Source organism: Atractosteus spatula, chromosome 11, assembly GCF_055471065.1.
Source record: "Atractosteus spatula isolate fAtrSpa1 chromosome 11, fAtrSpa1.hap1, whole genome shotgun sequence".
Lineage (NCBI taxonomy): Eukaryota > Metazoa > Chordata > Actinopteri > Semionotiformes > Lepisosteidae > Atractosteus > Atractosteus spatula.
The window spans coordinates 34,649,612-34,674,658 of record NC_142716.1 but is presented as its reverse complement, the minus strand read 5'-3'; the positions used below and the strand labels follow the sequence as shown (position 1 = coordinate 34,674,658).

General features: G+C 47.6%; 1 protein-coding gene across 1 annotated transcript; it reads left to right on the top strand.

Moving 5' to 3' along the window:
- Positions 1-568: 568 nt before the first annotated feature.
- LOC148823924 (uncharacterized) lies at positions 569-24,289 on the top strand. The gene is made up of 5 exons (XM_088928048.1): positions 569-1,210; positions 16,395-16,802; positions 20,499-20,798; positions 21,251-21,405; positions 22,018-24,289. The coding sequence occupies exons 1-5, from the start codon at positions 1,132-1,134 to the stop codon at positions 22,060-22,062; spliced, it is 987 nt and encodes a 328-aa protein (XP_088784174.1). The 5' UTR covers positions 569-1,131; the 3' UTR covers positions 22,063-24,289.
- Positions 24,290-25,047: the final 758 nt, after the last annotated feature.

Genomic DNA, 25,047 nt, shown 5'->3' with positions numbered 1-25,047 from the left:
TACAGCTCTGGCCAAAAGTACCCCAGAGAAGAATTAAAGACATTGTATTTGTATTGCAGCGATACCTAGATTGGAGTCAGCACGTCACTGAGGCTGTGGAGTCCCCTGGTTGTGTTTAATGCGCGAGGCGATTGAACCAGAAACTACAAATCAAAACAATCCCCGAATGACACGGCCAGTCGTGAAAGGCCTGCTCTCTCGCTCCTCAAAGGTGGCTCGACCGAAATGACCAGTCAGCCCTGCCCACGCCTGAAATTCGCCTACCTCGCCATCACTAACCCCTACAGCCCTGCAACAGACCGGATCCACGTCCAGAGGGTGCACCTACAGCAGAACAGTGAGGTCGCTCCTCTGTGAGATCTTGCGCGTCGTGCTTTTTAGCAAGGAGGGGGGGGAGCGGGTAGTGCAGGCGGAGGCTGTGTGTGTGTGGGGGGGGGTTGTGATAAAAGCAGTGTTGTAAACGTCCTTAAAAACTCTAAGGAGCCAATCGCCTGCCACTCGAGGCGTGTCTGCCAGCCTGCTGCTCGAGAAGAGGGCGAGCAAAACCAAGTCTCATTTCAGCGCTCGCAGCCAGACTGAACTACTGTAGGACCGAGCAGTCAGGCGGCAGGGAGCCGGACAACAAGCCGCTTGCGCGACCCAGAGCGGGACACAGGACTCCCTTTACCACTCTGCAGCACCGATCTTTCTTTGAAATCCCGGAATCGAGGCAAAAAGAAGCGCTTGGAGCTATACGAAGAACTTCTCGGCACATTCAGAGCGTCCTCAAACCGGTCGCTGTGTCTTTGCGGTCTACAGCGACCGGCACACTCCACTAGGCGCCGGCCGACACACGTGGCACTTCTCGCTGCTGTAAATCCGTTGCTTTGGGGCTCAGCAGCTCAGGGAAGAGGGTGAGAGAGGAAACATCTCTTACCACTGCCCCCCCCCTCCCTCTGTCTCTCTCACACACGCTCCCTCGCTCCCTCCCGCAGTTATTTATAGCTCAAAGGGCCTTTGACAACTAAGGCTACTACATCTTTCATCCCGGGAAACTGGGAACGAAAAAAAACCGCAACAAAAACAAAAGGCAAGCGTGTTGCCCAGGACATTAACACTTGCAAAGACATTAAGTAAGCCCAACAGACAGTTATGTGGAGAACAACGAGCGTCGCGACCTGCGCTCTGGCGCTGCTGCTGCTGCTGCTGGTCGACGCACCTCACTCGAGAGGTAAGAGCTACCTGCCGGCGCGCCGTGACTGACAGCAGGTTTCCAACAACGTTAAAAAGTAACGAAGGGTTTAAAAATAACTCTGCGACTCGGTCTTTCTGCGAGTATTAAAAACCGTGTTGTCACGCTGCGCGAAATGCGTTACTTCTGTGTTGGTTGGGTTGTGATTAACCTACTAATCTTTGTTTTATAATTCTGTAATTTGTTATTGATCGTAAGATTGACAGAACTAACAATTAAGTCCTCTATTCCACTGTTATTATTATTATTATTATTGTTTTGTTTCTTCTGCTAAACAATGTTTCTTGACCGTTTTACTTCAAACCCAAAATGAAGACGTGTTTGTAGTTTATATGAAGAAATAAGTCTGTATGGTTAAAATTCTTGATGCTCTGATTTCCGTTTTGATGGGGGTTTGTGGCAGCTTGGTGTTTTTTTTTGTTGGTAAAACTGTAAGTTTAAACATGTGGATTGTGTATTCTAATACGTTATATACATTGGCTACATATTTATGAAGTTTATTTTAAAATCGAATTTGAGAAATGGGAAGACGAAAGGTAACTCGTTTTCAGTGTAGTACTGTATTCCGTTTTAGTGAGTTGTTGTCGGAAGCCGCAGATTTTAGTTTATTTCAGCACTTGATCCGTGTTACTGAGTAGTATAGGGTATCGACTGCTTTTGTCTGAGTCCTGCTTGCCAACAGCAAACTGAACGGTTGTGCTTGGGGTGGGTTATTTAGGGTGGTTATCTTAGGATCCGCGAATAATTAGCTGTAAAATTCTGCATTTTTGAGTGATTCTATTAATGAAAGCGTGTTGTCAGTCGGAGCGGTGTCGCTAATGAGAGGATCCGTGGAAGTGCTAATAAGCCCTGTGATCTTCAAACGCCGCCCCGTTTCCAAAGAGCGCTCGGAGGGGAGGGGGCCGGCACTTATTCCCCTGCTAATACGCACAACAAAGTTTATGTTGATGGGGGAAAATGGCCGAAGGAAAATTAATGACAAACTAAAAACTCTCTTCTTCACTCTCTTCCTCGCCTCGTCTGCCCCCTCCTGTCCCAGGGGAGCTGTTAGCCTCCTTCCATCTTCTCCCTTATCTCACCGTAGCACCGTTTCACTGACCTCTTGGTGGGTACAATTTTGGCAGTCATTGTGTTGACCGTTGTGTGGGGAGTGTGCTGTAAAACAAATTTCCCCAGTGGGCCATAAAAGCTTGCATTGAATTGTGTTGTTAAGATCTCCTCAGCCAGCCAGGCAGCCAGCAGCCATATCACACTGCAGCTCACAACTGGCAGGCCCACTGAAGCTCAGCAGTGTGAGCCTGGTCTGCACCTGGATGGGAGACCTCCTGGGAAAAAACTAAGGTTGCTGCTGGAAGAGGTGTTAGCGGGGCAAAGTAGGGGGCGCTCACCCTGCAGTCTGTGTGGGTCCTAATGCCCCAGTATAGTGATGGGGACATCCTTTAGATGAGACGTAAAACCAAGGTCCTGACTCTGTGGTCATTTAAAATCCCAAGGCGCCTCTCGAAACGAGTAGGGGTGTAACCCCGGCGTCCTGGCCAAATTTCCCATTGGGCCTTACCAGTCATGGCCTCCTAATAATCCCCATCTATGAATTGGCTTCATCACTCTGTTCTCCTCCCCACTAATAGCTGATGTGTGGTGAGTGTTCTGGTGCACTATGGCTGTCGTCCATCATCCAGGTGGGGCTGCACACTGGTGTTGGTGGAGGGGACTCCCCATTACCTGTAAAGCGCTTTGAGTGGAGTGTCCAGGGGCCGTATCCTGCAGCTTCTCCATGTCCCAGGTCTCTGGCCGAACCTTCATTGGCTCACCCGCGGCCCTTGTCCGAGGGGCAGGATCAGTTAATTACAGGGCTTAGGGGCTGAGGCCTGCAGGTTTCACAGGCCTTCCTCAATGAGGAACTGACCAAGACGAGAACAGTGGGTAGCCTGACGTCTCGTCCACTGAATTAGGTCCATTGAACAGCTGAGGTCAGAGGTGGAATTCAAGCCTGTGGGCCAACTCCCTTGGGGGAAGGTGCTGCACAGCCCTGCTTTAGAGCTCAAAGAGACCTAGGAACCCTGCAGGCCTGTGGCCCCCCAAGATGTATCTGGGAACCCCTGTATGCACAGTCACTGAATCTGAGGGTGGACCGATGCCAGTGTCAAGGATGGTGTCAGAGAGGGGTCCCTGATCCCTGATCCCGGTCTTGAGGGGCCCAGTGTCTGTAAATTCACCTGTCTGTGTGATTTCAGCTCCGAACCCTCCAGAGATAACACTTCAGTAACTCTTGGCATCTAAATGTTTCGCACATAAGAAAAGGTGCAAATGTGAGGCAGCCACTTAACCCTTTTTTTTGAGGGGGGGAGGGTTAGTATTCTAGGCAGAATAAGGATCTCATCCAGCTGTTTCTTGAAAGAAGCTGGGTATCTATCAGCTTCAACAATATGGCTGACATGTTCCATACTCCCACAGCTCTTTGTGAAGGAAAGTTCCTCTTTTTCTCTGTTTAAAATGCACTGGCCTGTAGTTTCCACTTGACAAAGAACAACTGAAAAGGGTCTAGAGTAATTCCTAGTTCTAGTTAGAGTTTCACTCTGCTGAGGTTTCGACCAAGAAGCTCAGACCTCACCGGCTGTGCCACCCATAAGACACTAGAGCAGGAATTTGTAGGCCATTCGGTTAATTTCAGAGGCACTGTTCAGTTAAGTGACTGAACTTTTCAGCTGGGATTCAGTGAAAGCCTTGTCAGTCACTCTGACTTACAGGCTTGTACTAGGAGAGCAAGGTTGTTATTATACCCCTATTTGACAAGTGTCAAGACCACATCTGACCCCAGTTTACAATCTGGTCTAATATAAGCCCCTCCTGTGAAGATGAAGTCTGTGTTCCTGCCACATCCTGAAGGACTGTGGTGGCTCATTCATCAGGACCTTCTTCTGAAGTTCACTGTAATTAAAAAGCTTAATCATAAACTGCCTAATTAATGACTTTCTATAAAGTGCTTTGATATGGTTGCCATGAACACAGGCCTATGTAGAATAGGAACTGATTGATTAGTTGAAGAGCAGTTTATTTACATATCCATGTCCTAGAGGAAACTAACACTCCAGGGTCATAAAATTAAACTACAAGACAAAGACATTGTCACCTGATATATGATTGAAAGGAATTGTGGTGCTTTTACATTTCTTGGTGTCTGAAGGCACGACAGGGACTTTATTCACAGACACTGCCTTTTTCCAATAAAAGCACCAGTAGGAGCCTGTCTCATTATGGATGAAATATTGTGGGTGTTAGGTGAACAGCAGATGCAAGTCCTGCTCTGGGATGGCTGAGGCTGTTAACGAAAGCAAATTGATTGAATTTAACGGAATGCATTAATTGGAGTTTTTAATGAATCTGCAGCTGTTTGTTTGCCTTTGGGTAAGTCTTCTTACACTCTGCCTGTGCTGTGTTTCCAGCCTGGTCCCCAGCTTGCTCAGCCCACCCCACCCACTGTGGCTGCGGGCCTCTCTGCACTGTCAGCTGCTAAGTAGTACAGTATCCAGCTCCATACACATGTCAGCCTGCAAGCCCGAACACCCCAGGATCACTAGCAAAGTCCTCTGCAATTGTCAGGGGATATAAACCAGACTCTGGCCGTGGGTCTTGTGTAAGGCCATTGGGATCAAGCAATTTTAAGTGGTCTAGTCAACTTAAAATTGTCCCGATCTTCACTGAACTGGAATTTTGTCTGGTGTTAGGCCGCTGTCAGGCTAGATTTCAGGGTGTATCCAGATCACTGTGGTTCACCACCAGGGACTGCGCGTTCAATGACACAGACGCAGGCCCACATGCACACGTCTGCCTGTTTGTTCAAGAGAGACCCGCGCATCTCTCGGGCCTCCTGGGTGCAACACTACCGCGCTCCGAAACAGACAGGTGACGCCGAAACAACAGCACGTATTTATGTGCTTCGCACAAGTAGCCCCTGGTTGGTTGCTTTCCAGAGAGGACTGGGTAGAAAGATGATTGATCTGCGCTTCTAAGTGTGGTTAAAGGAAATATGTGGTCCACAGTGGTAAACCCCCCCTCACAGACATGCTGTGGACTTGTGTCTATGGATGATGCTCAATAAACCGCGACAGATCTGTTGTTGTGTGGAAAAGAAAGCTGTTGTTTTGCGCCCCTGACATTCTGATGCACATCTAGGCTCCAGCCAGATGCGTGTCAGGGTTTGGATACAGAAGGTCTGCAGAGTCTGTGGGGTGGCTGTTTCCGGACACTCTGTGTGTTCAATCGCTCTGACGCTGGAGTCCGGAGCAGGACTGAAAGAGACTCACGTCTCCCTGAGCATGGATCTCGAGACTCAGGAATCTGCATATTCTTAAACCCGTTAACAATCTCCAGTTAGAGCACGTGTGGTTTATCCAAACAGAACATGGCATGTAAAGGCAGACATGGAGAATCACATGTATTAGCCTCTGTTTCCACTGATATGGAACGGTGTGGGTAGTCCTCCAAGGTCACACGTGCATCGGAATACAGGAATCACAATGAGAAACTGCTGCCCCCTCGCAGGCTGGGCTGAAAGCTGAGGGACACACTTTAGCAACCTCTCTCAGGCTGAATTGAAAAGCAGATTTGAGTTTTTTGTGTCTCGTGGGTACAGAACACAGGCATGTCAAGGGAAGCTCGGTTCTGAACGTTTGGTCAGCATGTTTTTCCCCACGGCCTGCGTGTTTGACCCTGGAGCTCAGGAGCACAGGTAGCTGCTCTTTGCTTGAATACCAGGTTATCTACGAGGTATTCACGTTTTTACAAATACAAAAATTTGCAAAGAACAATCCTTTTAGAAATGCCATTTTATGTCTTTTTCTATCATTGTGCAGTTGGCATTGGGCATTGTAAGGTTGCTGCTACCTGCATGGGGGCACCTTCTGTGTGCAGTTTGTGAGTTTTCTACCCGTGTCTGGCTGTTTTGTGCAGGTTATCTGTCTCTAAATCTCACCTCATACGTGTGTGTGAGAGAATGAGTTTGTACATGTCCTGCGATCGACTGGCGTCCCAGCTTGTGTGCTGTGCCTACCAGGTTAAATGCCAACCCCTAAACGATAATATAACAATGGGCAATAAAATAACAATTTACTTTACAGCAAGAGGCAGCATTAACGTAATGTGGTTGGAAATGCCTGATAAACACTGTGCTGTGTATATTAATTTGGATATTATTTTGTGTTTACTTGTCAGGATGTATGTCTGAGAGTATGAGAGAGACAGTGCTCTGAGTTAATGGCCGAATCCCAGTGCGATTTGTCCCAAAGACAATACTGGCAATTAGATCAGTTAATGCAAACAATAAGGCTTCTAATATGAATCTGAGAGGCTTCTCACTTAACACACCCTCACTTGGAGGCTCTGACTAGGCTTGATGTAGTTTTCTTGTGCTTACAAGTATGTGTGTTTTCATTACACAGAGCTTGTTTCTCCTTGGCAGATGACTATGGAAAAGGAGTAGGGAGGCACTGACAGATACAAGTGTTCGAAAGTAGCAGTGTTTCTATTTCACTGCTTTAGAACAGGGACTGGGGCCCACGTCAGCTCTTCAAGTCCAATTCCTTCTTTTAAACCAATCCTCAGTTTCAGTTACCTTTTTAACACTCCCAGAACAGGAATTGCAAATCGGTTTGATGAAGGAAATGAAAACCCTGGAATTGTCCTCTGCTGGAATTTGCCCCCAATGTGATGAGCTGCCCTCTCAGGACAGTACTGACCTTTGACCCCAGGCCTGGTATCTCACAGCCGCTCTGTAAACACGTTTGTCCTCCACACAAGCCTGAGCTCCCCGAAAGGGCTGGTTTTAAGAAAAGACGTTTCTTAGAGTGGTTTTTTAACAAGGCTGGAAGAAGCAGCACCCTTCTTTCACCTGAAGAAAGGGGAAATTCACAACCATTCCAAGTGTTGTCTTCCTCAGTGGAACACTGGGCGACTCAGACAACAGTCGACTTAACTTTTTGCTCTTTCCTTTGTCTGAGTGTCAGGATTTTGCCCTCTCCGTATCGATTTTTAAGGTTCTGACGATGCCATACAATGTTTGTGTTCCATCTTCCTGAGTAGTTAAATGCCTTTGGCCTTGCCTGTGCATTGCATTCTGCATATTCACCATTCACAGAATGTATCTGAAAACAGGCCAAGAGGTAGAGGGGTAACCAAGACAGAAGACAAGTGAGATGTAGGCGTCCTGATTGTAATCATATGGTGAAGCCTCTGTAGACGTTTGCAGTGCCATCCAACAATAAAGAATCGGACAACTGCACAGTTTACAACAGCTAAATTGTTTGCCGCTGGAGCCAGGTTTGTTAATCGATTTATGCTCTGAATACGTTTAAGGGATATTCCTTTTTCTGATCAAAAGGCATGTGGTCTCTTTTCTTAGTAGAAAAGGAATATGATTACAGCTGCCTGACATGCATCAGACTATGTAATCTGATTAAGGCTGCAGCAGGACAGTTTCTCATCACCATTGATTGAGCGTAGGCTAAAAATATAGAACGAGCTAGAAAATGTTGTCCAGTCTCGTAAATAAAGATGTTTTGTATAGATTTCCTTCTTGTCCTACTGATGCTAATTGTCTTGAAACAAACAAAGGGGAATGCTTGGGATTGACACAAGCTGGAGAAACGTTAAGAGCTGGGTACGCCAGCCCCCCAGTCTGGGCTGGTAACTGCACTGCCAAGTCTGCAATGCAATGCCAACAGCATCGGGCACCATATTGAAATGCATAAAAACAGCTGCACAAGCTGCTGAGATAACACCATCACTGACACACTCTTCTGTATCCAAACTGAGGACATGCACCGTCTGAACTGACTTACAACTTCCAAGTATCGGGGAGGACAGCTCATGGGCAAAGTCCATTAGCCAACTCCCAAGCAGGTAGGCCATTCAAGGTCACGCCACACCAGGAATTCAGCTGAAGTTTCGTTTCACTCAGTGACAATTCAGTTACCAAAATATTAAAGAAAGAAAGCAGGGTAAATGAATCAAGTGGACAGAGCCAGAAATTCAGCCATCTCATTCCTGAGCAGCAATACTTACTACCGAACATCTTACTATGACGTTACAATTAAACAAACACGGAAAAGAAAGACAGTATGTGTAAAGCCAACTGTAAATGTCACACATGATGAAAGATAAAACTACTATAGACATTGTACAATTATGTCTCATCACTCAAAGGCCATTCATCCAAAATGTACCACAAAGCTAAGTTCATTGTCATGTGTGACCCTTATTCCTTTAGAAAATCATATGAGCCAAGTGAGCACTGTAAAGCTTTTAAATGTAGTTTTCAGGAAGTAATACAAGTAAACCTGGACAAAATTATATTCATTTTAAAGGAACATATTAGTGATGAGATCTGGTTTAAAACTATTTAATAGCCTTAACAGGACCTGTTAATGCTCACCACAATTTTCACACCACAGAAAAGAATTTGAGAAGAATGGAATCCATTTCCAATTCAAAAGCTGCAAATCCAGTTAAATGTATCAAAGGCAAGAATTTCAAAGCTTTGACAAGAATCCTCCTGAAGTGAATGATGAAGTATTAGTCATCTGAATGTTACTGTTCTAATAAATGCGCCCAATTTTCAGTGTACAATTGCATACCAAAGGTTCTGTTTACTTTCTGTGAAGCATTTACCTGTATAAAAAAAGAATCTTCTGAAACTCATTCATGTTTATAGTGCTATTCTGTGCTCTGTGATGAATAATGAATAATGAGACGAATAGATGAATAATGCCTGCAATTGAAACTCTCCACCAAGCCAAGGCTGTGTGGCTATGAAGCGAGACACAGTGGTGTTGCTCGACCTTGTTGCTAATTCAGTATTGTTCCATGCTCTGTAAGTCTCTCCCCTCTCCATTGTAACAGTGCTGAAATCATTATTTCACTACATGCCAATGACCATGGGCACATGAACAGATAAAATCAGAATACAACATACTTGAAGGATAGGAACAGTTATGTAATGTAGTTCCCTCAGTATACTCTCTTAGCACAGATTTGTTTTAGAATTGTGAATGCTACTATCACTGCTACTACCCATAACATTGTTGTATAGCTTTTGTATTTTATGATTAAAGTACTGAATTCATTCTCTTTGGTTTTATGGAATATTCATATTCATAAGGCAGTAAGTAAATTCATAATTATTAAGAACAATGAAGGGCTCTGCAGCCATTTATCTGCACAGTTCTGAGAGTTATCTAGATCGTCCTGTGTAAACCTGCAGAAAAGAATAGCAATGGTGTAAAAGTGGAGCTTTGGCACTTTTTAACATAATAAATCTGGGAGAAGGGGCTAAAAGAGCTGTCAGTGTATAAGAAGTACTTTAAGTCCATCAACACCTGTGCTGCAAAGCTGAGGTGAGCTCAGGTAAAGGAAGAGTTGGGTAGGATCCTGGCTGGAAGAACTGCTGTTCCTTGTCAGCTATATCTCTCCACACCAGACTGCCTCCACAGATGGAGTTTTCACTCTGTGATTGTTATCACCGTCACTGTAAGCAGTTTCCAGACACCCCGCGGGTGGGGAATTCAGGATGCGTTGCCATATTAGATAAAACACTGCCGTTCCTGGCCTTCACAGTGGCACTGCGTCAGAAAAACAAAGCACCTGGCTTGAAAGCCGGCGGCTCGCCCATGTTGGCTGTCCTATTGTCAGCGGCCCCATGAATGTCCCCAGAGGCATAGAATCCACAGCGTGACTCAGCAGGTCCTTCCCCTCGCTCTCACACACGCCTGCAGGTCCTCGCGCTCAAATCGACGTTTGGATAAGGTGCCCCCGGGGACGAATGAAGTATTTTGAATTTATTTCATTGCCTTCTGGGTCCCAGTGGCTTTGTGGACTGTTAAATAATGACCCGGTGAAACTATGTCCCGTTGACCTGAGGTTTGAAGCCACAATCAAATCTGCTGGAAGCTGCTGTGTTCCCGGGTAAACAGAAAGCGTGCTGAGCGAGTGCTGGTGCTGGCTGTGGTGGAGGTGTAGCAGCTCGGTGGCTCTAACAGTCCTGTACTTTCCCTGCGTGGGTGAGAGGCCTGGGGAAACGCAGATGAGATCCCTCAGCAGCATGAGGTAACGACAAAGAGCAAAGAGCAGAAACACAGCTGGCAGCTCTGGGGGACCTCCCACCCCCCACCCCACTCCAGCCGAGGGGACCCCCCACTCCAGCCGAGCTGCTGCTGCGTTTTACAATTCTCCTCCTTGTGTCTGCGGCTAAGAAAACGGAAAGGGAGACATGAAATTAATTTTTTAAAGGGGAAGGATAAATTATTTACAAGATTGTTTTGCCAACCATAAATCCCAGGAGAGGCCGGTCTTCCTGCCAAACGCACAGAAAAACCCGTGCCTTCCGAAGTGCCCACGTCCTACATAAACACACGCTGGAGGCGAGCAGCCGCAGGAGAGCCAAAAACCAGACAGCGGGCACCCCTGTACCCTGCCAGCTCCTCGTGAAGCACGACGGGTCCCTCGAGGAATCGGAAAGACAGCTGGGCAGAGCATCGCTCCACCAGTGAGCCACACCCCTCGAAGGGGACTCCCCCTGTCATAACATGGGTAACCCTAACTTTTCCCCTTCCTCCGGGAAAGGCCAAAGTATAACTGTGCTCGGAAGCCCGGAATCACACATTTGTCGCTGCGCCTGAGTCGTTACACTTTCTGCAAAAAAGAGGATGTGAGCGCTCGCAATTTCCACAGGCATGCTGCAACGTCCCATTACATCACACTCCCAGCAGTTTGTTTGGTTGGCATTGAGTATTAATTAGAAATTAAGGTAGGTGTCGCGTTTATGAAGAATTGTGTGTGTGTGTATATAAAAGCATGCTACAACTAGTACAAGAACTGCATGGAAATAGGAGATTTTTTTTCACACATCAAAATGACACAAGTATTGAGATGATACAGTGATGCGTTTGTCTGCCGCACAAGTTTCAAGTGCCTGAAGGTGGATCCTCTCTGAATGGTATTCAAAATTCCTGGATTTCAAGTGGTCACCAATTTGCTCGTAGATTTTGACAGAAAAACGACATCAGCTGCCATCAGCTCTATTACCACCCTGGCATTTGTGACCACATGAATGATAGGTGAACCACAATTTCATAGTTCAGCAGATCTAGGAATCTTCCTTATGCAGGAGTCTGAGAGAGCTGATTGCCAGGGAGCTGAGGGTGCAACTTGCTTTGCCTCCCAGCTCTCTTTTTTGTAGAAGTCGTAAGGACTCTTTTCCAGGTTTCCACCCCTCCCCCCCCCATGCACAACAGTGACCTTCTGTAAGTCATGTCTTACGTCTGCCATTGGATTCTCCAGCAACTCAGTAACAACTTCAAACCTACAGGCAATAGATTTCTGTTTTATGTTTGTTTGGTGCCATTCACATTAATAAGTTAATTGTTAGATTAATTGGGACTTCTTTTAGGAGGTGGCAGCTTTGCGTGATTCATCTGTGGTCTCCTATTCTGTGGTCTCCTTCACACAAGGAGACCAGGCTGTGATGAGCTCTCGGTTGTTGTTCCCACTAATGAATCGGGGAAACAGAGAAACATTTCCTGTGTGCTGGGGTTTGTGAGGCTGGAGCAATCTGTGCGATCTACTGAACAGCCCTTTGAAGGGGTGCTCTTTGTTCTCTTCGGAGTCTCTACAGAAGATGTTTTTTATTTATTTGGCTTGTTTATTTACTGGACCATGTGGCCGACATCTGTCTGAGCAGGAACAAGTCAACACTGCAAAGACAATCTGAAGATGTCACAGATACCCACGATCTTCTACCTTTTATTGTTATTTACAGTTCCTACATAGCATGAAAGGCGAAAGCAACAAAATCCCCCCATTTGTTTGTGAAGATACAGACTTGCATTAGTATCGCATAACAATGCCCCTACACCTAGGAGACTTGACACCACACACAAGCACTGTTCATGCAATCCCTGATCCAGGACTCCAGTCGGCACCCTCCTGGGCCACACCTCCTCTGCGATCCGCTCTCCTGTTACTGCCTGGGTGTGTCTACCTGCAGTAAAGGCTGAGCTGCACTGCTGACTCCCCTTCTAAACCTGGTGTGTCTCCAGTCAAGCACACAAGTGCTGCAAAGGGAAAAAGCTGCAGGCGAAAGACCTGTTCAAGCCTGGCAGAGGTGAGCAGAGAGACCTGTGTCCTTGTGATCTTAGAAATGGGCTGTTTTAATAGCAGACACATGTAGACACTCACCAGCCTTTTCTTTCCATGAAGGTCTCCCATAGACAGCCGGGTGGAATAAATCTGCCACTCATTTTTACCTCTCTGTCTCTGTCTTCTTTCCTCACTCAGTCCCTTTCTCTCTCTCCTTCAATATTGCTCTCCTTCTTCTCTCACTCAAGCCTCTTTCTCTTCTGTCCCCGCCCCTCTCTATGGTGCTTGCTTGCTCTGTGATGCGAAGTTGTACAGCGCTGCAGGGGTGGGCCTCATCAGCAGAGCTGACATGTTTTCACAAACGGTGTATCACCTGTACGCAGGTGGCTACAACAGGGAGACACTGTGCTGATCCAGGGAGCAGCTCTGATGGTGTGAAACATGCTCAGCCTGTTCCAGCAGGCGGGCCCATGTGAATTCTGCACGGTTTCCCATTCGGGACCTGCAATATGGCAGCGCTGCGCGGTGCAGCTCGCTAACGCAGGAAGTGAGGGATGACAGGATGTAGCGTGCAGCGGGGAGAGAAAGGAGGGGAAGGATAGAGAGTCCTAACCAGCGATGTTCGCGTGTCTGCATACCAGGTGGCCAGAGCAGACGCAGACTGTGACACTGACGCACCGTGTACTTCACACGCACAGAAGAAATACGAGGTGCTTTGATTGCATAGTGCTTGTCTGGTTGTTATCACAGAAGCTTGTGACATGGAGATAACACAGCTGTAACAAGTACAAGATGAGCAAGTGTGTATGCAACATAGATTGGCCCTGTTCTCTGTAAATGTTTGCATTTGGGAGGGACACATTGATTTTGTAGGAAACGTGAGCGTTTCCCCTATTTATAGAGGTGTGTGTGGGGAGTGTGCTGCTCATTTTAATATGGCAGGTTTGTGGCGCTTGGTTACACCAGAAATTCCTCAATGGGACATTGGGGAGTGGAATTCAGTGCATGGCTGGGCAGTGTCCACCACAATTCCAGCACTCAAGAAGAAAGCGATAAACTGCAACCTTTTGGCAATGACGCCTCTTCTTAGTTTGTTAAGCTCGTCATTCACCCTAGCATTCGCTGATGCGTCAGGACTTACAGCACATCTGCAACCGCACACCTCCAGCTTGGGTTTCAAAGGGAGAATTGTGAGCGCTGTGAAATGTTTCGGCTGGCGACTTGAAATTCACAAAGGCACAAATGTGCAAAAAACGACTGTTGTCTGAATTCAGTCAGACTACAGGTAGTTCAGAGCTGCAACGCCAGGCGAACACCACACAGCCCTTTCCTACCAGCCGTCCAGGGGCCCTGACAATGCCCAGAGTGTTCTGCTCCAGGCGCAGCAGCAGAAGAAGCACAACAGCAGTTCTGTCTGTAACTTCCCCTCTCACTGGAACACCTGAAACGCTCTCGAAAGAGCTTGCCGAACTTCCCCAGGTCCGGCTCCAGCCCCAGCACACTGCCTCAGTCAGACAAGAGCAGCTTTGTGTGAGGAGGCCAGGTTAGAGACAGATTAGAGGTTCTCAAGCGCTGAACTTTACAACCCTGCTCCCTGTGCAGATTTATGTCCTGGCCTGCGTTTGCCTTTCACAATGGCGATTTATGGCCTCACTGCTAATGCGGCCAGGGCAGATATTACAGTAACAAGAGCAGAGGGCAGAGCCAGTCGTGGAATGATGAGATGGAAGGTGTGGGTCAGGGATCTTTGTTAGATATTTAAATTCAAATATCCGCTGCTGCCTGCGTACAGTGCCTCTTCATTGTGTGAGCTCAACAGGTTCCTTTTTTAATTGGATAAATAAATCTTTATGAAGGCTGATATATCCTCTGTGTGTTAGATATCATAATCACTACTTCTGTCTTGTAAACAATGCACACAGATCAAGGTATTGAAATACCAAAATCCTGTTTTATTTACTATGCATGTTTCATTTTTCTGCTGTAAACATATTGCTCCGTGTATAAATCTTTGTAAAGCTCTTTGAGTTGAAGGACTTCATGAAAAGACTCCAAATCCGCAATGGATTGTCTAAATGATTTGGTTATTAATGAGTCAGTCGATCTGTTAGAATGTCTAACAGCTCCAGGGCTCAGAGTCAGGGCTGTGAGGGTTGTCTGAGAAAACTGGTGAAGTCTTACTGAACTTTCATATTAGTGATGCTCACTCCTGGTCCCGGAGAACCAAGGCCATGCTCTATCCATTCTAGCTGCGTTCTGAACCACTGAAATGAATCATAATTAGCCATAATCACAGCTGACACCAAGTCTTCAGTCACTGAGGAGTCAGAGCACCCTGTAGGTTCTGCAATGCTGTGTTGCAGCAGGATGCTGTGAGGATCACAGCCTGCATGTTCCATCCACGGCAATGACCATCCCTGACTCACTTTCAGCTGCCCAAGATCTGAAATAACTCTGCTAATGATGCATAAAGGTGAACCGTGCCACTTTCCACATGCCCCCAAAAAGAGCTGACTGAATGTGAACCAGCCTTGCTGACGACCGCACTGAGCTGCCGTGAGACAGACGGTTTAACTGGGGTGAGCCGTGGCAGACGCTGTGTTCCGGCCTCTGAACACACTCCGTTTCCTGTAAAGCCTGCTGTGTGGGCAGGCAGATGTGCAGAGCCGAGCGTGTGCCGCTAACGAGATCACCCTGACTTCCTGCCTTGGCACGCCCGCGCGCCCCGCCACCCTGCCCACACAGGCCGGCTGCAGGAAGAGCTTCATGGGATGGGAAGGGGGTGAAGGGGGTGCGGGATCTGTCCCCGGCCAAGGCGAAGGGCACCCTGGCCTCCCTGCACGGCCGCGCTTCAGAAGGGACACTGCTAGCTGCCATTTTCTCTTCACCCTGATCCATTCGCATTCTGAACGTTGCATGTTTGTTTATTTTTGTAGTTTTAGACTATCTCAACGATTGAGCAATTCCTGTAGTGTGCGAGCAATTCCAGATACGGTGTAGCTTTAATCTGCCTGCCTGAGGGAATGATAGCCTGGCGTCGTTTGCCTCTCCAACTGTGTAAGACTGGTAGTGTGTAACGTCAGCTTCCATGATATCAGTTTACTGCACTCTGATTGGTCCTTGTGCCACACGCCTGTGTGCACTCACACTGTGCAAGACAGCACAGATTGCCCATTCACCAATAACCTTTTATCGCAGAGCACACCAGAGTTTTTGTCCACTAGCGTCCAGTCCACGAGGGTCCAACACGAAAAACAGATATTTTGGTTGTTCCCTTGGACTCGCAGGAATCAGGTAGAGGGCAACCTGATGCTCCCTTTTAAAAGTCAGGTAGTTCTGACAGCTGAAAAGTCTATTTAATTGCAGACAGTAAAGAATATTTACTTGTTCTGAAAATGGAACAAAACCTCTTTTGCCAATATAAGGAGAATGAGAGGAAAAGTAGTCCAAACATATTAAAGTCTAAGGACTATATATGGGGTCAACCTAAGGAACCACTTCAACCTCAAGGACACTTTGAAACAAGGGCACAGGGTTAAAAACCATAAAATAAGTCAGAATTCATTAAGGATGAAAAACAGGAAGCACTTTTTTCTTACAGAGTTATAGGTGTCTGGAACAGATTTTCCAGGAATGTGGTTGAGGTCCAAAGCCTTAGCACCCACAAGTGACTGGATGACATTTAAGGATAACTAAGCTACTAAACGAGCAAGTCCGACAAAATGGCTTTGTCTTTTTAACTTCTTTGTGTTTATAACATAAGCGTTTCCCAAATCTTTCACCCGCTTTTCAATCCCGGATTATGTTGCAATGGGCATTTGATTACTTATCTCTGCTGAACACAGCCTGTGAGATGAAACTTAATCACACTTGTTATGAAAACCATTTAGTAAAACACATTTTACACCTCTGATAGTGTTGTTTTAAAAAAATCGCCACAAAGAAACAACTATGAGTTATTTCTTACAAGAAAAAGAGGGGTTTACGGTTGCCATGGGTGACTACAGTAAGACTTGTTTTCCTTTTTCTTCAGGTCAAAGCATCGCTGCACAATCCCCCATCTCCAGCACCCCTGAAGCCTCCACCAGGGTACCTGAGGCTGTGTCAGAAAGCACTAGCTCAGCTGTGCCCCACAGCCCCAACAGCACCAACGACAACCCGGCCACCAACAGCACCAACGACAACCTGGCCACCTCTAATACCACCGTCGCCGTGGTAACCACGCCCGGCACCACGATGACGCACAGCGTGACGACAAGCAACGGGAGCTTCCCAGCGGACCCCACGACCAACAACACCTTCAGCAATGCGACCCAAAGCGAGCCCACAACGCATCCTCCCGCCGTGGGGAACACCGAGGACACTGCTGTCACAGAGCCGGCGCAGAACTCCACAGCAAACAGCACCGCGAGCCCCACTCAGGAGCCCACAGCCACGCCGGGTGAGTGACCCTCACTGCCGCGCCCAGTCTGGGTGACAGCCCTCGCGGATTTCTGGACCTCCCGCAAAAGTCCCTGGAGAGGGCGAGTCTAAGCGGAAGGACTGTGGCCTACTGCGAGGCTTAAAATGGAAGCAGCAGGGTGCAGGCTGGTCCCAGAATAGTGTGTGCGGGGCATGCTTGCTTATAAAAAGGAAAGCGCTGGGGTACAAATCTGACTTTCAAATGGAATCCAGCCTCCAAGGTCAGACAACAGCGCATATATGGGAAGTTATTGTAAAGGTGGGGTGGAGGTATTCGGATTACTGTGGGGGTGGGGCTTAAAATACAAGACAATCCTCTTCAGTTTAAGTTCCCCTCATGGCTTCCTAATAATCCCCATCTACGAACTGGCTTCATCACTCTGTTCTCCTCCCCACTGAGAGCTGGTGTGGGGTGAGAGTACTGGCGCATCATCCAGGTGGGGCTGCACACTGGTGGTGGAGGAGAGGAGTCCCCAAAGCGCTTTGAGTGGAGTGTCCAGAAAAGTGTCGTATAAGCTAAGGAATTGTTATTATTCTAAACTTTTCCTTGAATTGGAAAATCTCCACCAGCTCAAGTGAACCCCCCTTTTCCTTTTCAGAGCCTTAAAAATCCCCCCCACACACTTGTAAAAATTCCTAGAGCAACCCCCACCTCCACACAACCTCGCTCCGAAGGGGTCACGGAATGGATTTTCAGGTGATTCTGTCATAGCGTGGGTGACATTGAGGTTTAAAAAATGGAATTAAAAGTGGAATTATGGAAGAAAAGTATAAATGGAGAAATGTAAAGAGTTCAAGGTATCGAGGAGACCAGGGGTGATTTCAAACACTGTAGGAAAGCTTGGGGACTGAGAAAGTGCTTGCTGTTTTTATTTGAACCCCCTCTGGAAAGAGTCATTACCTCTCTTTTCCTTTAAAGGGAGGTCTGCAGTTTTATCCGGAGCTAAAAAGAGCATTATTTTCTCCAACCCTCTGCAGACAGCAACATTACTATGACATTTCCAAATGAGCCTTTTAATGCTGTGCAAGAAAAACTGAAACTCAAAAATGTTCTTGCGCTCGCTGGCTGCCTCCAGACTTTCTTGGTATTCCCCAGCAAAGTTCAGGCCAGTTGCATGTTTCCCTTAAAGCCCGAGACTTCAGCCGGTGAAAGGTCAGATTTATTTTTAAACAGGCTGCTGGCGAGCGCCTGTGTTTTTTTTCTCTGCCTGTGTTTTGAACCGCACAGACAATGCCCAGACCACGTGACCGTATCATGTCATGTGCTCTGTCATTGTCAGTCGCCCCTTCGTGTTCGTCCTGTGAGCTCAACGGCGCCGATGCAGTCATCGCCTGTTGGAGGAGCAGCGTTGCAGCTCTGAAAACACTCCAAACTCACGGGCGCCACCTCACCCTGCTGCTGCTGGGCCAAGTGTGCTTGCTTGGAGAATCTCAGTCACACTTGGCCTCTACCCCCTCCTGAGCTGGAAGCCGCAGTGTCAAGACTGTAGGGTTCATGCTGCACTTCAAGCAAGCTCCTGCACTGGTTTAGTTGCAAAACCGCCTGTCGCACATGCGAAGTCTGCCCACACCCACACAGACACATGCACAAGGCTAAAGGCCTTCATTAGAGCATCCTCCTGGAAGAGCAAACAAAGACAACCTGGCTGCCACAAAGGAAGCTATTGTGTAATACAGTAAGCAATCCCGCGTTATAGCTTTCCAGCCCCTGAAAGCTATACGCACTGTAGCTCGTGCATGGAAACTCACAGCAACACAACCTCGCACCTCCCAGATCAGCTCAGAGCAGATACACAACATTACCACTCGTCGCCTTTTTAACACACGTCTGTGTGAGGCACGGAGAAAAAGGTGTCGGAGCCGGGGATAGTGACAGTGGTGACAGCCTCAAGCAATGCGAAAGTGGCAACGCGCTGTCGTCAAATCTGCTGCCGTTCGCACAGCGTACGATGTGTACCGCGAGTCACAGAAGCCACAGCCAGCTGGGGTCTGCCAGCCAGCCAGCCTTCAGCCTCTCTGCTGTTATCTGACACCGCAGATGAAAGCTCAGCAGTATTGCTGTTTTTGTTGTGCGGGGGAGAAAGGCGGAGAATGAGAAAGAGGACGCCCTTTATTTTACTTCAGGGCAAGCTACGGGCACCTTGCCCACGTCGTAGAAAACGGCATCCGATGGGGTTTCTGCCCACACGTTCGAAAAGAGACACGAGAGGTGAGAGAAGACGATAAAAAGAGGCCAAGAGACAAGGAGAGTGATACTGGAGAGTGATACTATTTCGAAGGTGTGAATTTGCACAATTTGTTGTGAAGTCTGGGCAGATCTCTGGGGAGGGGTTGTGTCTCTCTCCTGGGAGAGAGACTGGAGATATTGGAGTTATTTCTGTCTCTGTGATAAGTACTGAAATCATCTCGCATCTCTCCCTTTGCTTGGCGCATTGTTGCTGCTGCTGCAGAGCCAAAAAGCATGGGAGGCAAAACAGCCCCACAAAAATAACCCCGGTAAAGCAGAGTGTGAAATGAAACCAGGACAGCTGATATCCCCCGCGGAGTCTCTTCTTAAAGGAGTTTTTCTTTGCTTTTTTAGCAGTTCCTGACAGTAACAGAATCAAAAGCCCAAAGTCACAAGACACACTGACCTGTTTCCAAGTTGCCTACCCAGCACGTACTACATCAGTGTTCACAGAGGCTTCGATATACTGCGTGCCTGGTTACCGAGCTCTTCCACTTCCCCAAGTTTGTTTGTCTTTGGGTCATCTGATTCCCAGCTTCTCATGCTCCTTCTCGGTTCTGTTTCCAGTGTCTCCACCAAACTCTAGCTGTCCCTGCGGAAGCAGACCATAGAAAAATATCAGAATGTGTGGGATGCCATGGGGAATGGCCAGCTTGGGTCTGGGACAAATGGGCCAAGGAAGCAGGAATATCTTGTGGATTTTCTGTGATGCACTTTATAGAGGGTGCATGCAGTGTTCAGACAGCAATGGTCCTTTTTAAGGCAGCTATGATGTGAAAGCTTTCTAATCTACCTCCATCCTTCCTGTGAAATCCCCATGATGAGTGAATGTGCAGGTGCAACTGCAGCAATCTAATCATAACTGACTTCTGAAGACCAGAGCGCACAATCCATTGATAATCAAAAATGATGCGTTTCCTGTTTTCTCTGTGGCTGACTGCAGCAGACCGCCTCACAGTGCGTGCTCCCTGTCTCTGGGAATTCCAGTTATGTCAGCAGCCTGGAAGGTGCACAGATAGGGCCCGATGTTAAACTCCAAAGTGAAATACAAATTGAGGTCAAACGACCCTGCCTCAAAGTAACCTCAAGTAACATGACCCACCAGTGTCTGCATCTCAGGGCCAAAAAGTTCAGCCCTGCCCTGTCACTGTCACTCTCCACAGCCACTGGCATGTATTTTAAAATGTATTTATAAAAGAAAGTTAAAGTTATGTGAAAAACAGGCAAAGACAAAAGAAAGCAACTGGTAGTTTGGTCCTGCAGATAATTGTGCGGGAGGAGGCTGAAGTTGGAAGCAGGGCATTGTGGGAAGACTAGAGTATATATTTCCGTGTTCATTGGGGTGCTGATTTTAATAAGGCAGAGGTTTGCTTCCGTTGAAAAACTCAATAAATAAAGCCTCTTGAGTAGAGGGCCTCCCTAGCTCACCCTGCTGTTCTTGACTTGCAGCTACCTCAAACAGCTCTGGATTGGCTCCTCCACAAGAGGTCACGACTCCCAGACAGAGGACCACAGGAACTCCTGAGCCACGGGGCACATCCCCGGACACCTCCCCGCCTCCCCACAGCAAGGAGACAGCCGCTGCTCCTGCCTCCACCCCACCCGCACCTCCTACCGCTGCCCCCACATCCCCGCCGCGCCCCCCATCCACCGCGGCGCCCCCAGACGTCCCGGAAACCACTGCCCCGCCGAAACCTGCCGCCACCCCCTCTTCCTCCTCCGCGGAGCTCAACGTGGGCGACGACAGCAGTGAGTCCCCCTCCCTGATCCTCTCTGTGTGCTCGTGTGCGTGTCTGGGGGAAGACAGGCCCAGCCTGACGGCCCGACACGGTCTAATCTCTGTCGCTCCGGCACTAACCCCAGCTCACTTCCCCACGCGGAAGGATAAAGCCTAACTTTGAACTCTCCGGCTGCACTCTGTTTATGTAAGCTGTGATGTCCTTCTGCAAAAGAGAATAGCTTGGCTGGCTTAGTGTTCCAACCGTTCAGAACGGGAACTTGTTTATGCAACGAAAACAAAGCACAGAATGTCTTTATGCTGTTGCCAGCGGAGAGAGAGCAGGGTGAGTAATAATCCTCAGGCCTGGGCCCTGCTCACCAGTGATTGATCTGCCTGCGGACGAGCTCGCATTATGCCAAAGACAATGGAAACGCAAACGTCGGTGCCTATGGTTTTCTCTTGTGCTCTTACCTTCACTCAGGTCAGCCTGTGTCCACCCCACCCCTGGACCCCCTGCTGGCCGGGCTGGTGTCTGTCTTCATCATCACCGCGGTCGTCGTCTCCCTCCTCCTCTTCCTAAAGTTCCGTCAGCGGAGAGATCGGCCCGAATTCCGTAGGCTGCAAGACCTGCCCATGGTGAGAACTCGGCCACCCCCGATCTATACAGTACTAACTGCGCTGTACAAGGCTCACAAATCCAATTGAGCCGCACTGAGCTTGTCACCGAGGCCTCCCTGACTAAATACACCCCCTCCATATTCATGAATGGGCCCACTGTCGCTGTGAGAGAAACAGGGGCTGTTCAAGGACCAGACCCTGAAAACATACACGTGCCATGTGACCCTATCTACACAAACACCATAATCACATTTCTCATGTTTTTTGAAAGAGATATATGTATAACAGGGGAATAAGCTGAAAGGAGGCAATACTCTACTCCTTCATGGACGTAAATAACCCACTTTCAGCTTCTCCCATGCTCACGCTGTGTGACACAGATTTTGAATTCATGACTCTGTACTTATCCCAGACTCTGGAACACAGTAGATTCCTTTCAGTGGCATGATCACAGAAAATCAGTGCCTGGTTTTAAAACTCTGTTAAAAAAAATTGTCTTGTGACTATTCATCCGCAGCGATATTTTTTTTTTCTTGATATCACATAATGCTTTGGTCTCCTTGCCCGGATGGGCACTCTGCAATCTAAAGATGGCCGCCATTGCTGATGCGTTTCCTGTTTTGTCTGTAGGACGACATGATGGAGGACACCCCTCTCTCCATGTACACCTACTGATGTGGGCTGCCTGTGTAGCCTTGACCCAGAGTGCCCAGAGCTGCCTCCACGATCTTCACCACAGCCAGCCTGTCCCTGCTTCTTCCCTTTAAATGACTGTCATTCTGTTGTTTTACGTCTATTTTTCGAAAAAACTAGACCTTCTGTTCTGGGGGGTCACCGGTTTGGCTGAGACGATACGGGTGTGCAGCGCTTTTACAATCTTTTTAAAAATACCTCGAAGCAAGAATCGGAACCTTTTTGAGATTCAGTTTCGGGACGCCTCATATTGACAGGGTTCATTTGCACCTACCTGTTTTCTGGCCAGCAAGGTGCTTGGGATATGGGGTCAAAGACGCTCCCAGGTCCCTGAAACGATCCAGCCCCTTCCCCACCAACATACACAACCCCCGTGATTGATCCCAGCCGCATCCGCTGAGTTTGGGTGCACTGCTGCCCCCTGGTGGAGTGTACATGTACTGTTTTCTGCTTTTGTTTTGCCGTTTTCCAAAACCACACTGGTCATACAGGGCTGTGCTGCGCAGGCAGCGTTGGGGTAGGGAGGTGTAGGGATGGGTGCTGTCTCTGTCTGCCTGTCTCTCAGTCTTGGAATCACCCTCCCTACATGCTGTTCAGTCACCGAATCTTCCTTTTAATACCATTGACTGCTGCTGGATGTTGCCAGTTGTGAGCTTTCTGGAACTTCTGCTGCATGGTTCAGAGCCACCTAAATCTGGTCTGTTTGGCGCTGGGTAGCCAATCCACAGCAGGGAGCAATCCGACAGGAGAAGGGAATTGTGAGTTAAGGGGAAGACCCTTGTAAAAGCAGTGAGCTCTGCTCAGAAGGTCTGGAGAGGAGGCCAGAGAGGAGGGAACAAGAAGAGAACAGTCCCTCTTAGCAAAGATTTCTGTACTTGCAAACACAGGGCTTTTTCTTCTCAATTCTGTCTTGAGTCACCTCTTACTAACTGGCATATTTAATTATGACAAGCCCAATGCCAGTTACTGAATTCCCTTGCTTCAGAGGTGGAGCTGCAGCGCTCACTCAGTGCACTGGTCTCTGCCCTGGTGGAATGAAGCCCATAACAATAATCATGTCATCTCATTTATAAGCCATAGAAATTCTAAAAGCAAAAATCCTTACAGAAAGTTTCCAAAATTTCCATGCTGTAATACTGTGGATTTTACGGTGCACAGGCAGTGACAAGACTGCTTGGGGAATTTGAAAGATTTTTAACTTTTGTGTAATAAAAAAAGTCATCTTGTCGCAGCTACAGGGAAGAGGGAGTGATGTGCCCACAGAGGGACGTGAGAACTGGTTATTGCCTTCGGTGGCACTGCCTGCTGGTTTTATCATGCCTCCAGTTTCCAAAGACAGTGTAGTTAATCCATGTGTGTTTCTCTGTGCGCTTGTGAGGTTTTTTTGCATGCAAAGTGTTTGTGTGTGTGAGAACGGGCTTTCCAGTCTCCTCCTATCCCTGTGTAACCTGATGAGACGAGCCGTTCCCAGGGAATACTGTGCAGGAAGTGAAAGGGGCGCTGTGCCGCTCCAGGAGGTCGGGATCTCCTGGCTGAAGAACCCGGGTTTTCTGCAGAGCCTGTTTAAAACAGGAAGTGCAAGAGCAGGGGAGGCCACACAGCTTCACAGGGGAGAGCAAAGGTTCTTTAACAAGCATGACCTGCTGCCCTGAAGGTTAAATCTGAAGATCAGGATTTTGTTTCAGATATATCCTGTACTTGCAAAATCTCTTGACTTCCATCAGACATGTTTGCAATAACGGCAGAGATAAAACGTCTCTTTTAAAGGCTCTCTTTCAGAGCATATTAGTTCTAACAGCAGTAGAATTACCCTTGGAGTAAGCAGGTTTTGGGAGGGCAGGTCACATACTTGTTGTATATAGTTAGTAGATGCACTGTGCTCGTCTCCATCATTGCTTAACTAGTGCCTTTCCCAAGGGAGAAACATACATTAGTGCACATATTAAGCACAGCTTGAGAGCCATTCTTTCTTCATGCTTTTACCATGCTGTTACCCGTTCGTGATTGAGTTTACCATTGTGCTTCCTCAAGGCCATTGCCAACGCTGTTGCACTTTACTGTCCATTCTTGAGCTAGTCTGTACTGCTTTGTCATTTAGGGACTATGAGTTGATGGCGACAGAATTGAGTACTCCACCTACTGGAAGAAGGGGCTCTGCCCAGGTTGGAAGAGCATCTTGTTGTACATTAAAGTGAGATGGAGTATTAAATGTCTGGCCTCTTTTTTATTTTATTTAGAATGCAAATAATAAATTGAAAATTCAGTCTTGGTCCTGAAGAGCAACAGCCTTGTAGCTAGCAATTTGGCTACTGAGCACAGATTTACTTCACGTAATTAGACTACAGTTTTGAGGTCTTTCCTCACTTGTTACAAACTGTGCCCTACCTGGCATTTGAACTCACAACCTACCAGGTACAGGTCCAGAGCCCTGCTCACTGCTCCAAACTGCTGTCACTACAAAAAGGCAAAACACCAGCTCTCCAGAAACGTGGTCGCAAGGTCTCAGCCTGCGAAGCGTGTAGGCTGATGCAGACAATCATACAGTAGGATGATACTATAATGAATTGCTGAACACTAGAATACTGTTGGGCAATTCCATTATCTGGTAGATGGAAGAGATGAAAGGGCTCTATTTATTCTAGGAGAAGCAAAAATGGTCATATTCTCTGCAACTATTGAGGGTATGGAATAGAGAAACTGCTGCAGTTCCAGGTGTATTCCAGTTCTCCGCCAAGGTTTTCACTGACAGAGAGGGGAGAGTGCAATTTCTAGGGCTCTTTTTCCTCATTTTGAAGAATGCCTTTTTGGTTAAAACACATATACTGTAAGCCCATTTGATGTGTTAGGACAGGATGACTACACAAAAAGGACAGCAGAAAGAAGAACACACACTAACATAAAGGAACACTGTTATAAACATGGTGACAAACGCACTAAAAGAAGCAAGCATGACTGCACAGACACACA